At 36.2% G+C, this 16126-nt stretch overlaps 1 protein-coding gene across 10 annotated transcripts in view; it reads left to right on the forward strand.

Moving 5' to 3' along the window:
* Nucleotides 1-16126, forward strand: part of ATRNL1 (attractin like 1) — a 424497-nt gene that overhangs the window by 39461 nt on the left and 368910 nt on the right. For all 10 annotated transcript variants that reach the window (XR_007376982.1, XR_007376983.1, XM_048944556.1 and 7 more), the window contains exons 3-7: nt 1199-1312; nt 2839-2967; nt 5853-6061; nt 14461-14635; nt 15843-15930. Coding sequence is in view for 8 of the 10 variants with exons in the window: in XM_048944556.1 (XP_048800513.1) it covers nt 1199-1312; nt 2839-2967; nt 5853-6061; nt 14461-14635; nt 15843-15930 (715 nt within the window). In the remaining 2 variants the exon portion in view is untranslated. The remainder of the gene's footprint in view (nt 1-1198; nt 1313-2838; nt 2968-5852; nt 6062-14460; nt 14636-15842; nt 15931-16126) is intronic.

Genomic DNA, 16126 nt, shown 5'->3' on the forward strand with positions numbered 1-16126 from the left:
ACAACACACTGAAGTGGAAGCATGCCTCAGGACTGTATGCAAACTCTGCTTTGAAGTTGGTCTTCACTCTGTTCCTCCTTTTTGAAGGAGCTGGTAGAGTGCTTAGCTGGGGGGGAATGATGTGCTGCAGAGCACATGGGGGAGCAGCCCAGTAACAGCACAGAATGTCAGCGTGTGAGGAGCTTGTATATGTATGCACTGGTCTTTCATAAAAACATAAATGGGTGCAACCAAAGCTCTTGCTTGAAAAACTAACACAAAGCAAACAATGAAGTCCTGTTTGTTTTCCAAAGTAATAGATGGCACTTGAGCCTGTCAGTAGGAAAGCAGAATAATTACAATCCCCATTCCGATCTCTCTCAAAACCTGAAGAAAATGGACTGCCAGGTGTGATGGGGAAACTTGTAATTTTAAAAGAGAGGGGAGGTGCTGCACTGGATTATCCAGTAACTGCAAGCAAAGAAGACAGCACAGAAATTTTAAAGATAATTCTGTGTTTCGTTGGATGTTTTCTTTCTGCTGCTTTTTTTCTCCTTCAAGTTCCTGTACTACAGGACAGGGTGATATGAAACTCCCTAATGGGGAAGAGGAGCTTTGTGGATGCGTGGCACAAGTTGCTTTGGAACTGTGTTTGGAAACAGTAACAAGCATAAGATGCATTTTTAAAATGCATTTTGAAATATTTTCAGTGCTTTTCTAGTTGTATGGTCCTTGTAATGGGATAAAATCTGAGGAAAAAATCCTCTTGCATTTCAGCATTAATATTGCTTGCTATTTTAATTTTGTGTATTAAAAGTTTTAGTTATTAGTATAATGTTGGAATGAGAATTTATAGAGGATTTTCTCTTGAAAGACTCTAAACCTGTTATTCCTGATGTTTTAAAGTAAAAATAATATTCTAAAATGAGATTGTAATGGCTTTAAATTTGTGGTTTGGAACACTGATTAAAAACCTTGTGAACTTGAGACTCTTATAAATTTTCAAGATTATTTAGGCTTGGACTGCAGATGTTATTTTTACTATATTGTAAAATAAAAATGGAATATTTACTTGCTCTAAATTTTGTTGTTTAACTCAAATGTTTTTTAGCACTCAAATCATTTTAGTAAAATAGTGCAAGCATGATCAATTTTGTTGTGAATTGTCTTGTAAACTCAATATTTCTATAACTAACACCAATGTTTTTTTCCCCTCCAGCCCTAATGCAATACTAAGATTAAGATTTAATCACTTTGCTACAGAATGTAGTTGGGACCATATGTATGTATATGATGGAGATTCAATATATGCACCTTTAATAGCAGTATTTAGGTGAGTGTAATTTAATATCCTTTTACTCCCAGTAATCACAGAGATTTGCTGTATGGAAGTGATGAAATGTCTTTGTTTTTCTAGTATTTTCGTTCTAAGAATTGCAACTCCAGTAAATCTTTTATCAAATTAATATTTTTTTTGTCTGGAATCATAGATTTAGAAACAAACAGAAAGTCAACAATAATTAACAGTGAATGTAACTAGTACTGAATAATAACTAGTTCCTTGCTTTTGAAGCAGTGATAAAAAGCTGTGGTAAAGTATTAAGTCCACACGCTGCACTTCTTCTGCATCCAAGAGATAAAAAATCAGATCATGTGGATGTTTCCTCCATTCTGGGGTTTTATTGGAACTTTTCAGTTGGTTTATTCCTACCTTTCTGTTAATGTTTTGGGAAGCATTTCAGACAGAATGCTGTAGGTAAGTGGGCTATCGTTTATTAGAGTTTTATGAGAGTAATGAAGACTAATGTTCTACGCTTGGACTGTTGGAATGAAAGTGTGGGATCCTAATCCTCTGATATCAGTAAAAATTTTATCTTTTGAAATACAACTGCTGTCTCACGGCATGGGGATTTGTGGCAGAAACTGTATTTCATTGTGAAGAGAAATAAAGAATTGTATTCCGCGTTATGTGTTATGAAATATTGATCATGCTGCTGAAGTCTGGAACAAAGCTCAGCTCATTTCTCTTTCCTGCCCAACTTTATCCATCTACGTTTTATTTCCCTCTTCTCTCTGCGTGTTTATGTGATTGCTTGTATTTCCTTGCTTTCCTCTTCCCTCTTCAGGATGTTAAATGTGTTTGCCTGTTGCCCAGGAGTCTGACTTGTAGCATGAATAGGAGGAAAGAGAAGATCCCTTGTCCTGTATTCTTTACTTTGCATTTTTTTCTCAATTTATTGATTTGTTAATGCTGATCAGGGATTTCTGTAGCTTTTAACTTACATTCAGTGTGGCACAGTTTTATGCAGATGACCTCATTTCTCAGTATGTTAATGTGTTGCATGTCTTTCCGTGTCAGTCTGTATTGAAAAGAGAAAGTTCTTCTGAGGTTCTAAAAAGTAATTTTTACTTGAAATCACTTTTACATGGAAACTAGTTTGTAAATTTTGAAATTGTTTTAATAAGATAAACTTCTAAAGGTGCAAATGTTGTGTGGAAATACAGCTCATGCTGGGAGTCAGTAAAATTTAAGCATCTGCCTGAAGGATTTATTTTCAAAATTAAAATGTTTTAAAGCTAATGCTTCCCGTGCATGCACCTTCAGAATAATCTGATGTGGAACTTTGCATTAATGTGTGTGGGAAGCTTGTTTTCCTTAGGAAAACCTGCCTTAATTTTCAGAGGCATGGACAAGTTTTAAATTAAAGAAAAAAAAAAACCAACAAGCTAGATTGATGATTAATTTCTTTGATTTAACTTCTCTATGCAATTAACAACCTGGATGCCAAACTCTCCCTCCCCTTCCCCTGACTGATTTTGAAAATATTACTCTTTTTCAATTCTTTTATTCCCCTCCAGTGGTTTAATAGTTCCTGAAGTACGTGGAAATGAAACTGTACCTGAAGTAGTTACAACATCTGGCTATGCATTGCTACACTTCTTTAGTGATGCAGCTTATAACCTAACTGGATTTAACATTTTTTACTCGTAAGTATTTTTTTTTAAATAATGACTTTGTTAGTCAGCCTATATTCCTTTTAAGAGAATGATAACTGCAGGGCAAGTATTTATCTGCTGATATTGTTAATTGTGTAAGGATTGTACTTTGTGGTATATTTCTAACACAAGGAAGCTGGAGGTTGTAAGGAATTGTCTTTAAGAAGCTAGTTGAAAAAAACAAACAAAAACCCCTACATAGTGCATTATACTGTTGTCTGCACAGCTTCATAGGCACACTAAGTGTATATTTGTCCCATGGCATATGGAACCAGAAAGTATTGTCCTTCCAGTATTTATCCAACACACAAAGTTGTCGTATGGAATAGAAGGGAGATTATATCAGCTGTGTCAATTCCCTTTTCTGGAACTAGAATCCCCTCCTTTTTTTTTCTCCTTGTTGAATGTGTATTTGTGGATTTTGACACCTTCACCAAAGTTCTTTTATTTTTGTGCCAAACACAATGGGTTTTATGCCATTCTTTTTCTACGTTTGTTACTTCTCCTATCTTCTATCTGTCATCATTCAGGGGGGTTGGACTCAATCTCTGGAGGTCCCTTCCAACCCCTGCAGTTCAGTGATTCTACCTCCATAACTCTTATCTGTTCTTCTGGTTTCTCTTCAAATCTAATCTGGCACAACTGTGCTGTGCTTTTGTGAGTCAGCTGCTGATTGGCACATGATGTAGTGTATTTTTATGTTGGATGGTTGGTTCAAGAGAGGATTGCTCCATCTTGTTTCTCATGGGATAGTTCTCCTATGATCACAGATATTTTCATTTCTTGCAATCCCTTCAGATTCTGAAATACCACTTATTGGAATGTGATGGCCAGTGCTACACTTCAAATGTGGCAATGCTTCTCTTTTTTGTTCAGTTTTATTCACTTGTTTAAATTTCCAATTTGCATTTCTGACAATAGCTTTTCACACAGGTCTTTAAATTTTCTATGGGCAGATTGTTTCAGTAGTTCGCAGCAGTTTGCCACCCTTTTATCAGATAATAAGAATTGGGGAAACCTTTAAATATGGGGCATTGAAAGTGTCAGCCGCCTTCAATTCTGAATATTTTCTATGTTTTTCTGTTGACATCAGTAAAATGAAGTCACCTGGCAGACATCTCTATTAAAATTAGATAATTTTTTCATTTATCCCCTATGTTTTTTTTTTTTTTTTTTTGCACATATGTACTTGTTTTGAGAGCAAATGGCAATATGAAGTGTCAGTTTTAAGAAATGAGAGCATGTCCTCTGCATTCTTTATGCTTAGGTAATGTGAATACTATGTGTCATTCCATTTTTACTTAAAACTGACAGTTTTTCCACTTAGGTCCCTGCATATGTAATGGAATTATGTGTAATTTATAACTCTACTCTTTGAAAAGCATTCATTGCAACATTAGAAACAATTTTATTTTTTTTAACAAGCCAACGGTACCTCGTTTGATGCTGAAAGAAATAGCTGTGAGTGCTTGTAACAGCTGAGTTAATTTTTGTCTGTCATTCTGATCTGTTTTACTTCGCTTCTGTTACCTTCTTCCTTGATTTGATACCCTATACAGTTTCTTGACTTCATCTTCATAGACCACCCATGTTCTTTTATTTGAACAAGTCAGGAGTGCAGTGTTTGTGATTGACGTGCCATCCCAGCTGCAAACAGAAATGGCTATTCCAGAAATCTGTGTTGATGTTTGTGTTCTTTAAGTCAGGCAGTCTGCTTCCAGCTCCACCCTTCTAGTTTTTTTCCCATCTACAGGGTGGAGTCAGTGTTAACCTCGTCAGGGATTTGTAGTAACAGTTTATTTTGAGTTTTAACCTAACTCTTCCCTGTGAGTCATCAAAGATTTCAGAGCCTTTTTGGGTTTCCTCATGCACTTTACTGCCCAAGATGTGTATTTTGCTTGCAGAATCTCCTGGATCCAGATACGTCAATGTCCTTTATTCCTTCCATCTCCAAGGAATTGCCTACATTTCTGGAACCTGCTTACATAGTTCAGCAGAGTCTAGTTGCCTGTGATCTCAGGGTTTGCTGGGGTGTATCACAGAAATACGAAATCCCACAGCAGTCACCAACTTCTTCCAGCCCTAGCTTTGCTATTCTTGCATCTCTCTCACTCTGGACTTAAGAGGCATAGTAAAGGTGGCTCTATTAAGGCTGCTGCCTTTACATAATGTCAAGATATTTCAAGCCTTTGTGCACATGCATACACACACACACATATGTATATTTTCCCCTTGGATACTAGATGTTTTGTTTCACAACATGGACCAAATCCAGTCACGAAAACTCTAAATGCACTTGATAGAGTGTTGATTGCATTACAGAGATTCTCTTGGAGAGCAAGTGCTGCAGGGACTGTAAACTCCCTGCTGCAGCAGAGGTGAGCTGTGTCAGAGTTCAGACAAACTGTATAAAAAGCTTTTCTCTCAAGTATTGCCACCTGGATCCACATTCAACTTCAAATCTACTTTAGAAGCCCTGTTAAGAGTCTGTTTTCAAAAAAGTGCTGCTTATCTGACAGGGATGCCAAGATCTTCCTCAATTTTAATTTATATTTTTGTGAGGCACTTCTTGCAGTTGCTTCCAGTGTGAATAATACCAGAGAACAGGCACGTCCTTCTGCTTAATGTCAATATTTGTTGATGTATGAAATGACTGTGATACTGATTGCACCACAGGCAATATATGTAAGCCTGTAAGGACTGTTTTGCAAGACCCTTGACTGTCAAATGATTAAACTTCTACTTTATCAGTGCTTAGGAATTTTTTAGAAAAATGCACTTTATCAAATAAATGCTATTGGAATGATGTGAGATAAAAACCTCTCTCATCAACTCTTAGCTTGTCATCTTCCTTAATTTACTTTTTTTTCTACCAGAATTAACTCTTGTCCTAATAACTGTTCAGAACATGGAAAGTGTACAACCAGTTTGTCTGTTCCAAGCCGGGTATACTGTGAATGTGACAAGTATTGGAAAGGAGAAGCCTGTGATATCCCATACTGTAAAGCCAACTGTGGCAGTCCAGACCATGGGTACTGTGATTTGACAGGCGAGAAGCTGTGTGTATGCAATGACAGCTGGCAAGGTAAGAGTTTGTTGTTTTTAATGCAAATTACCATCCTTAAAGAGTAAGCACAAACAACAGAAAAACTTAAGCAAATTTTCATATGGGATTAGAACTCTACTTTAAATGAAATAAAAAGCTAACAACTTTACCTGACACTTTTTCTTTGAAGACAATGCATGACTACCAGTTCTCACTTCTCCAGTGGTGGACATTATTTTTGCATCACTGATCTGAAACAACAATGGCAGTAAAATTGTTAGCATATTCAACACTTGTGAAGGCTAAATCCTTCCAAAGCTTAATTTCATGATTGTTTGCTTTTTCAATTTTTAAATACATTAGATTTTCCTCCCCACCTTTTTTTATTTCAAATCATGGTGTTTTATTTGTGCTCTGCAACGTTCCTTGTATATTCACTGTCAGTCTGAGAAGGTAAGCTGTCTTTATGCAGTTGTGCCTGCGGGTGAGTACTGTGGACTAACAGATGCATTGTAAGTATATTGCACTTCTGCTCACAGTAGTTTTTGTGTAGCCCTACTATAATTGTTTCTTACTAAAGTTCATTTATTTAAGCTCTTAAATGTTTAATTCGCTCATTATAATATGTTAGATATTATTGGTTATGTTAGATGATATTATTGACTGTTCCTACTAGAAGTCTCAGTGGGCTTAGCTTGCTATGCACTGAAATAGCCTTTATTTTCTTAAGTATTAAATACTCCCAAATTACTTTGATACAGTGCTGTTTTCCCATTCCTTAATGCCTCTACTTTGTTTTACTGCTGCCTCTTTTTGTATGTCCAAGGAAATGGCTGTTTTACTGCTATTAACTGTCACACCTATTAGAGCAAAGAGAGCATGAGATTTAATGCATTTCTTTTGTAAATAATTAATGATGTTGTTCATTAAAAGACAGTCAGTGCACCCACAGAAATCCCCTGCAGGAAGTGGGCTACAGCAATATAGGCATTGAGTGGGAACAGCCCTGTCACAAATGTGCTGCTGAGTCCTCAAGAACCTCTCATGACTGTAGTGCTTTAAAAAAAAAAAAAGCTGAAAGATAAGCCTCTATAAGGAAGTTGTGAATAGGATTTGCAGCAGGACTTGCAGCCTTCTGTTTGTGCATTGACTCCATGCAGTATTCTGACCTTCATGGTCAGTACCTTCTTTTCATCTAGCATTTCTGTAACAGCTTTCTGTTCTTTCCTACAGCAAGCAGAAGTTAGACTGATAATTCACTTAATTCTTCATTGTGTTCTCACAAAATCTATGTTCTTTTCAATTGAACAATTGTTCAAATTGAAAAAAATTCAATTGAACAATTTCAATTGTTCATTTCTTATTGTATCCCAGGTAAAGCAGCTTGGATACATAATAGATTTTCCTTTAAAAAAGGAATATATAAATAAAGTCAAACTTTCCTTAAGACTTCTGGAAGACTGCTAGCTTGTGTTCACTGTTATTATGTGTACATATATTTTTACATCTGTATTTCTTTACGAATTCTAAACTGTCAGCATTTTCTACATAGGCTGTTTGCAATACAGGACCCATAAATGTTTCTCCTTATCTTACTGCTGTTACAATCTGCCAGGTCTTTTGTTGTTGTTTGTTTCAATTGATTATTTTAAATAGTTTCTTCTTTTGAAGAAAACTTTGTTCCTTCTTGTTTCACATGATGTTGGTTGGAGTATGTTTAGTCCTTACACAGGAAGAAAAAATTTGTTAGACTGTGAATATGATATACAGAGAATAAAATTCTCACTTGGAAGATGGAAAGGGTATTTTGTATTGCACCACAGGAGTTTCTTTTTTTTAACAATAGTGACATCTTGTGGATGCTGGGAAAGTAGCACCAGTAAAGAAACCAGTCTAGTGCAGTGAGAAAAGAGAACAGGTCCTCTTTGGGATAGAAAACTTTTTAGGAGAAGTTAAGGTCTTCATTATATACCATACACTGTGACAGATGGGTGCTATATCTTCGATTAGTCATTTGTCATGCACAGACAGAATGATGCCATGACAACGAAAGCAAATAATTAAGAATAATAGCATTCGTTTTCTTTTCTTGTTTTTTACTGGGGGTGTTTTATTAATAAAATATTCTCCAGTAGTGTTCTTTAACTTCTTTAAGAAGCTGAACTTAATGGCACTGGCAGCTTAATGTGTGTTAGCTTCTTTTCTGGTGTCTAAAGCTCTAAACTGTAGTTTGAAGAAAGGAATTATTAAATGTATAGCATGACTGAATAGTGAAACTGATGGAATGGGCAGCTATCAACGTAGTTCATATTAAAATAATTTGTAACTGACAGGAAAATGCAACACATTTACTTGAACCTCAGCATTTGATGGTAGGAAACCGTTGAAACTGGAGAAGTCAGGAAATGCACAAGGGAGTAGTAAGAGCAATGGAGCTTCTTAATTTGAAATGTCAGTGGGAGTGCTAAGAAAGCAAGTTGGGATGGAGGGACATAAGTAGTACTTCAGATCTGTTCCCTTTGTTACGTAGTTTTTATCAGTCATGAGACAATGAAATCTGGTCATATGAAGGTGGAAGTTGCTGTCGATGGGAAGGAGGAACAGAATATCCTATAAAAAAGAGGAGTGTGTGGGACCAAATTGCTTCAGTATAGATTGTAAATGCACACATGTGGGGATTGGGAATATGAAGACTTTTTAGCTTGTGGGATTGAAGTAGGTGACATAGGAGAAAACTTGCTTGTCTATCAACTAGAATACAAACTGATACGTTAAATTATGTTGAATATAAAATTTAGGCTGTAAAGCATCAAGTGCACTAATAGGATCATCAGCTACAGTCTACAGTTAAATGTAGGAATATATTAGTGCTATACTTCATTTTTATTTTTACACTTTTATGAATAGAAATTGCACAGAGGAGAATCATTAAAATGATTAGAGCTATGCAATATAGCTTATTTAATCTGTTAAAAAGGGGGCTAAGGGGAAATAGGATTGCAGTTGATAAACTTTTGAGGGCTGTATATAATTATAAAGACAAGTCAGTTCTTTAAGACAAGTGATATCAACACTAACAGAAGAAAAATTAGCGACAGGCCATGCATTTTTTTTTTTCCTTCCTTCATTTGTACTCAGGCCTGTGGTCTGAATATACTGAATATATATGGTCCAACCATTTGCTAAAAGATGGCGCCTCTTATGCTCCACTGATGCTTACTGTGGGAAAATGTCCCTGTGGGCAATAGTGAATGCAGCTCCCTGGGCATCCTGGTTGCCATTTGTCTTACTTCTCTTACCCAGAACTGCACCTCCACCCCTTGCACCATTCATTCTTTGATTGTGGGTTGATGTTTCTTCATGCATGTCCCCAAGAACCCAAATTCTTTCCTTTTACTTTGTATTTTTTTTCCCTGCAGCATTTACACTCCTTTTATTTGTCCTAAAGAATGGGTAGCATGTGATGTGGAGAATGTGATTATCTCTACAGTCCAAAGCCATTCTGCAGCTGATGGCTATGTGCTTCCAGTAAGGCTTTGGCATTAATTCTTAACTTTTCTGGTACCAGTCTGTTTGATCTTGATTTTGGGTTCTGAAATCAGATGGTTGAAGGGTGCTGTTGAGTAGTGCAGCCCTTCTGGCTTACCTGCTCACTCTTGACCTGTAGGTTCTCCAAGGCCCCATCATCCTTAGATGATCCACTCTCCTGAATGAAAAAGTGATGGGACTGAATAATAGTAACCAGGTGGCACTTCAAGAACTGCATCACCATGTGCATGTCAGGACTTCTGCTGCTTTTGTGGGGGAGGCTGAGTCCTATCAGCTTGCTATCATGCTGTTTTAGCTCGAGACCCTTTCAGGTGATGCTCTCATAGCAGTAAGCCATTCTTGAAAAAACACTTTATCTTTTTATGTATTGGGGTTTAATACATGTATAGTAACATCCTCATTACTTTCCTCTTAGGCAGATGATTTGCCATTTTGTGAAACTTCCAGTGTTGAGAGTTTTTTTGAAAGTATATTCAGATATATTCACTCTTGTAAACGTTATAGCATTGGAAGGGACCCGCAAGGATCATCAAGTGCAATATTTTTCATAATCCCAAATTCATTATCATATGAAATTGCTATTGGATGTGTGTGAATAGCAATGTTTGGTTTGTATTGTGGTGGTTGAAGAATTGCCTCAGTAATAATTCTCAAATCAAATGCTCAGATATCAAATAAATACAGAATAAATGACAGCAAATACTTTATTTGAATGCTTTGATTACACTGTATGAAAAGCAGGACCAGAACATTTATATTCAACAGATCGATACTTCTGTTTTTTTCTCCTGTGAACCTGAAGGAGAAGATTAAGTTTGGAGACAATAGATGATGTTTTCTCATTAGGTGGAAATTGATCTTATGACTTGAACTACTGGAACAGATTGTTACTTTGGCAGTTCATGAAACTCCTCAATAAATAGAAATCAAATTCCTTCTTTTGTGTTGTGTGGGTAAATAGCTTTTTTTAAACCTATGGAATTTTTCCCTACCTTTGAGGATTGCATAATTGACTTCCAATTCAGTTTTATAAAGTTGTTTCTTCTTTGTAAACCTTTCTTTTTTTCTATGGGTTGAGTGGATAAGACAGAAATCCAATTTTAAATAAATGGAGAAAAATTGTATTTGCATAGAAAATAATAAAACATTTTTATCTGTGTTCTGCAGCTGTGGTGCTGCCTGTTCCACGAAGGCATGTGCTTAGTGGATGTGATGGTTCTGAAGTGAAAATGTAGTTACACTGAAATAATGGTGATGTTTCATAGTACATGTATTGTATATGTATGAAGATCTGTAAATTATATTTCAAAGTTTTACATTTACCTTACCTTTATAAAGGTCTAGGCACACAAAAGCATTTGTTCTTCAAATGACATTTCAGTAGATGTCAGTGTTACTCTATTGCATTTTTTCCCCCTTCAGCTGTATATTAAACTTCTTGTACAGGTTCATATGTACTGAAATAATTCTGCCCAATGTTTGACAGGCAGAGGGCAGTCCTGGTTGTACTCTTGTTGGTACAACCATGCGTGTGTGTGCAAAGTGAAGTGGATAAAGGGATGCATCCACATTAAAAGCTCGCCTGGCCAAAAAGCAACGTTTGTTTTAACCTGGATGTTCTTGGTTCATTGTGCAGCAGCATGAAAAGTAGTGTCAGTTGTGAAATGGAGAGTAAGGAGTGGAGGCTAGGGATGGCTTTTCTGTTGGGAATGCCAAAGTTATGCCATTTTAATAATCACATCCATCATGCACAGGTTGTTATTATGTTATTGGAAGAAAACAATGAAGGACTTGGTGCTTTCAGGCACCCGAGTACTCAGAATGTTCCCTTCTTCCATGCCAGAATAGGCTCTGTGTATGTGATGTCTCATCCATCTCGCGTTCCAGGTTCCAGTTGTTGTAGAACATAGCAGAGCTACCAATAACAAAGCACTGAGCTTGCAGGACAGTTAGATACAACGCTCATTTAATCGCTGATTAGTTAACAGTAGTAAGTAACCTGCGTCGTTAACTTCGGATAAAAAGCTTTTGTTTGCCTTCGTTTGAAAGCAGTGTGAAGGTACTGTGGACAGGAGTGTTATTTCGGATTTCCCCCGGGAATTCCAGCGGTGCTCAGTCTCCAGGAAAGAACATCTCCGATCAACTCAGTTTGTGTGTAGGATTCGTGATTGGCCACGAGGGGGCGCCGCTGCCCACGGCATCTCTGTGCCAGAATGGTCGCCTCTAATAAAACTGACGTCATAGATTTCACGTTTATCATCTGTTCCCTGATCAAGGAATAATTAATCAGTTGTTTAAATATGAACACTGTTAAATTCAAATTGTTTCCTGTAGTGATTCATCAGATCAGAATCTTCTTGAGGATACAATTCTATTATCTATATTAATCATTAAGCAATAATATACTGAATTATTCCTACTTTCATTAGACACCATTCAAATATTGTTAATCTTTTCAGGGCAGAGGGAATAATGAACAATGGGAACTGAGGTTTCCATCATTCAAGCAGTGAAATATAATTTGGATATAAGTCAGTATCGTTCTATAGGAAATAGCAAGTGTTTGGGCACAGATGATCTGCCTGGTTGTCTTTGCATCTTAAGTGTCCTGTGTCAGTTCCTTGGTAAGAAGGACTGACACTTGCATGAAGAGCTACCTCCTGTTTTGAATGTGGCAGCTTCAATTCTTCACATTTACGCTCTTTGGGTCATTTATTTTGTGCACCTTTAGCATTCACTTTCAAGGAGAGGTTTTTTTGTTTGTTTGTTTTTTGTTTTTAAGATAGAAAAACCCAGCCAGCTTCTTTGTTCCAATTACAGAAGCCATTTGATTCCTTTAAATATCCTGTGTTGTTCTCCTGTAAGTAGCCTCTGGAACTAATATATCTTTTATTTTTGAGAAGGACTCACAGATTTCTGATTGTGGACAAAAGCTCTCTACTTCGAATGCGTGTTTTGCCTTTTATGCTGTTGATTACTAATGAAAAATACTATAATACTCATAACTCGAGACTTTGTTACTGGGTACTGACACTTATCTGAGGCTGTCATCTTTTCAGTTTTTTTTAGAGCACAGCTGGCATAGTTTTATATTTGTCTATATAGAATTTCATGTGTAATTTGTTTTTGCTCAGTTTTGTTCCATTCTCAATCATAACTCAGAATGAAACCAAACCTTCTCAGTTATATTTTAACGTTTATTAAGCTGCGTGCTTTAGTTTGATATTTATTATGCTGTATTTTGTGTTCCTTTCTTTTTCTTCATTTGATAATGATGTAATACGTTAATATTTTTCTAATAACTTTCCTTATATTATTGTTCAGCCATGCCAGCCCCCTTTACATTTACTTAGGCATTTCTGAGCAAGGGAATGCATAGGTTCAGTGTTCCTGTGGAAGTGTCTGTAGTTACCTGCATGCCATCAGTAAGAATCTTATTCTCTTTGTTGGTCCTTTTAGCTGCTTCTTAATTTCTTTTGCTTCTTGAAGTTCCTTTCTTCCATATTTTCACATAGCTCCTCCTTTCAACACTGCAGACTTTTTTTTTTTTTGGCTTTTGTTGGTCCTTCCAACCAACTCTGTTGTGCCTAAATATTGTCCCCCTCAAAATTCTATCCAGATGGACTCTGTGCTTTCAGAACTAGGTTTAGGGATCTGATTTGGCAATGGATTTGTAGTTTTAGGTGGATGGTTGCACTCGATATAAAGCTATTTTCCCAGCTACGTGATTTCACGAAGTGAGTTTGTGCATTTACTCCTTAGCTCTGTACATCTCTATGCAACCTTAAATTGGGTGATTTATGATACTTTGGGTGCAGACTGGCCGTGTTAATTTGCTTCTTGGGTATTTGCTTATTGTTAGCTGACTATTGCAGTGTTTCTTAAAAAAGCTTATACCCAGTGTGAGTTTAACAGCTTGGAGTTTTAGTAATGCCCAGTAGCTTGAGTGAATGATTTAATTTAACTAGACAGAGATGGGCATAACACTGCTTTACAGTATCAGCATTGAATTACTGACATCATTTAGCTGCCATAAAATGTGTCTGCTCTTACTGATGATGAAAGGTTCACTTCCATGATTGATAATCCTAGAAGTGGTGCCTTGAAGATTGAGCATTTTCCTATCTAGAAATAAAGATGGTCAGTAATACTGAACAGTCACAGACAAAAGGCTCATAGTTTGCATGCTGGTGATTTTTTTTCTTTTATTAATTTTATCAAAATAATAAAACTTAAAAATGGCAACTTTTGATGATTTTTCTTAATTTATCACTACTGTTTTCTAAGATACGTTCCAAAATAATGCAGGCTTTGGGAGCTTCGTAGAATAATCACCAAGTTTCTGTAATATTCAAATTCTCAAATCCTTGATTTTATGAAGCACTTTCTTCTTGAAAGGCAGCCCAAAACAGCATTGAAAGAAGCCAAATTTGTATTCTTGAGATTGTGTATACTACATTCTATACTGTAATGTTACTTATTCAGTGTTATTTGCTTTGATATCAACTTATTCTGGTTATATTCTACATTACAGTGCTTCTTCAGAGGTAATAAAAAGTTTATTCTGTGTTACTCATTTTAGATCTATATTGCTTCTAAAAATAAGGATCTTTTTGCCTTTGCTTCGATCTGTGACTCATACAGTGTGTTTTCTGAGAAGAATGCAGAAATATATCATTATTTCAGCTAATCTAACACTTTCAATTTGACTAATGTCCTTTGTTGTCATTTTTTTGGTCGAGCATCTGTTAAACATAAAAGCGTATACTGTATTTTATCAGAACGAGCAATCCTGACATCTGTAATTAAGCCTTTCCTATTTCTGCTTTATTGGCTCTAACAACTCAGTCTAACAGGTTGTACAAATTCTGCATTTGTTTACAAAACAGGCCCAGATTGTTCTTTGAACGTCCCTTCCACGGAGTCCTACTGGATCTTACCAAACGTGAAGCCATTCAGCCCTTCTGTGGGCCGGGCTTCCCATAAGGCAGTTCTTCATGGAAAATTTATGTGGGTGATTGGTGGATATACTTTTAACTACAGCTCATTCCAAATGGTGTTGAAGTAAGTGATTTCTCCCTTATGATATCCCTTCTGATAAGGCTTGGGGAAAATATATATCGACACAAATGAACACCTATCCTTCAACTCAGTCAAAAGATGTATGCTTTTTTAGGTTCTTTATTAACTGTCTTATTTTTATGCTTCCAATTTTCTTATAATTCAAAAGAATTCGAGTATGTGTAACAAAGATCTATGTAATATTAATGTGTGAACTCATCAGTCTTCTGAAAACAGTCACTATTATTTGCTACAAACCATAAAAGTGCTTGTGGTGATAAGAAATGGTGGGGAAGAAATCTGTGTGATGGCTTTTTCAGGTAGTATATCTAGAGTGATATTTGCATATAAATATTTATTTATAATTACAAGAGGCTCATATTTAATGCAGGCATTTAGCCTGCTTGGTGCAGGATATTTTGGTTCTTCATATTGGTAACACTCTGTATGCGTATGCAATTGATTAGCTCTCTCAAGTTGGAAGGGACCCATAAGGATCATTGACTCCAATTCCTAAAATATCTGTAAATATCACTTAGCCAATTTGAATGGTAACTTGTTATACAGACAGAGGCCCTGAATGTGATAAATAATGCAACTGTTAGGATATGTTTATTTCTCCTATTTTTGTCTACCTCCTGTTTTCTTTTGCAGATTTACAATCATCCAAAACAAATCCCATTGTCTTTGCAGCTTCCCTTAATATACCTCTGTGCTCTTATTTTTTACCTCTGTCCTGTTGTGTTTGTTTCAATGCTTAATTTAAAGTTAATGAAAATTAAATTCAGCTGTGTAACTGAGAGGGTGCTCAATAACAAGTTTTCAAAGCAGTGCCAAAGGTTGTGGCTTAGGCAGTTGAGTGGTGGTTTTTTTGCTTGCTGATAACTGTGAACTTAGTAACCTAGTTTCGTAACTTTCTTGTAAGTAATGTGGTTTTAATTACAGTTGCAATTTCTGAAATTGTTGACGGGTCCCCAGTAGAACTGTTCCTGTTTTCCCTTGATGAGCATTTAGCTCACTGTCACTATTATTGCACTGTTACAGCAGTTAAAAATGATCACCTAATTGCTACTAACAAATTACCAACACCCTCAAATAAACAATGTCTGATGAAGTGTGCACACTTTGTATAACAAAATTAGTTCAAAAATACAAAATCCCCTATTTCTGTGTGGATAGAAAACATTTTAATGTTTTATTTCTCTTCTAGCTACAATTTGGAAAGCAGTATATGGAATGTGGTGCCTGTATCCAAAGGGCCGCTCCAGAGATATGGACACACACTTGCATTATATCAGGTTTGGACTCTTTCACCTCCTATTTAATTAATGTATTTCTATGTACTGTTACTGATCTTGAAATGATTCATACATTTTTGAGGGTAATTTCTAGTCCCTAAGTGCTTTGCTGTTATTGTCTTCTTCAGTATTTAGACCTATTGCACAGTTTTGGAGAAAGATTTTTGAGTAACTTTTTAGCTCTAGAGCTAAACTT

The sequence above is a fragment of the Lagopus muta genome, chromosome 5 (genome assembly GCF_023343835.1).
Source record: "Lagopus muta isolate bLagMut1 chromosome 5, bLagMut1 primary, whole genome shotgun sequence".
Classification (NCBI taxonomy): domain Eukaryota; kingdom Metazoa; phylum Chordata; class Aves; order Galliformes; family Phasianidae; genus Lagopus; species Lagopus muta.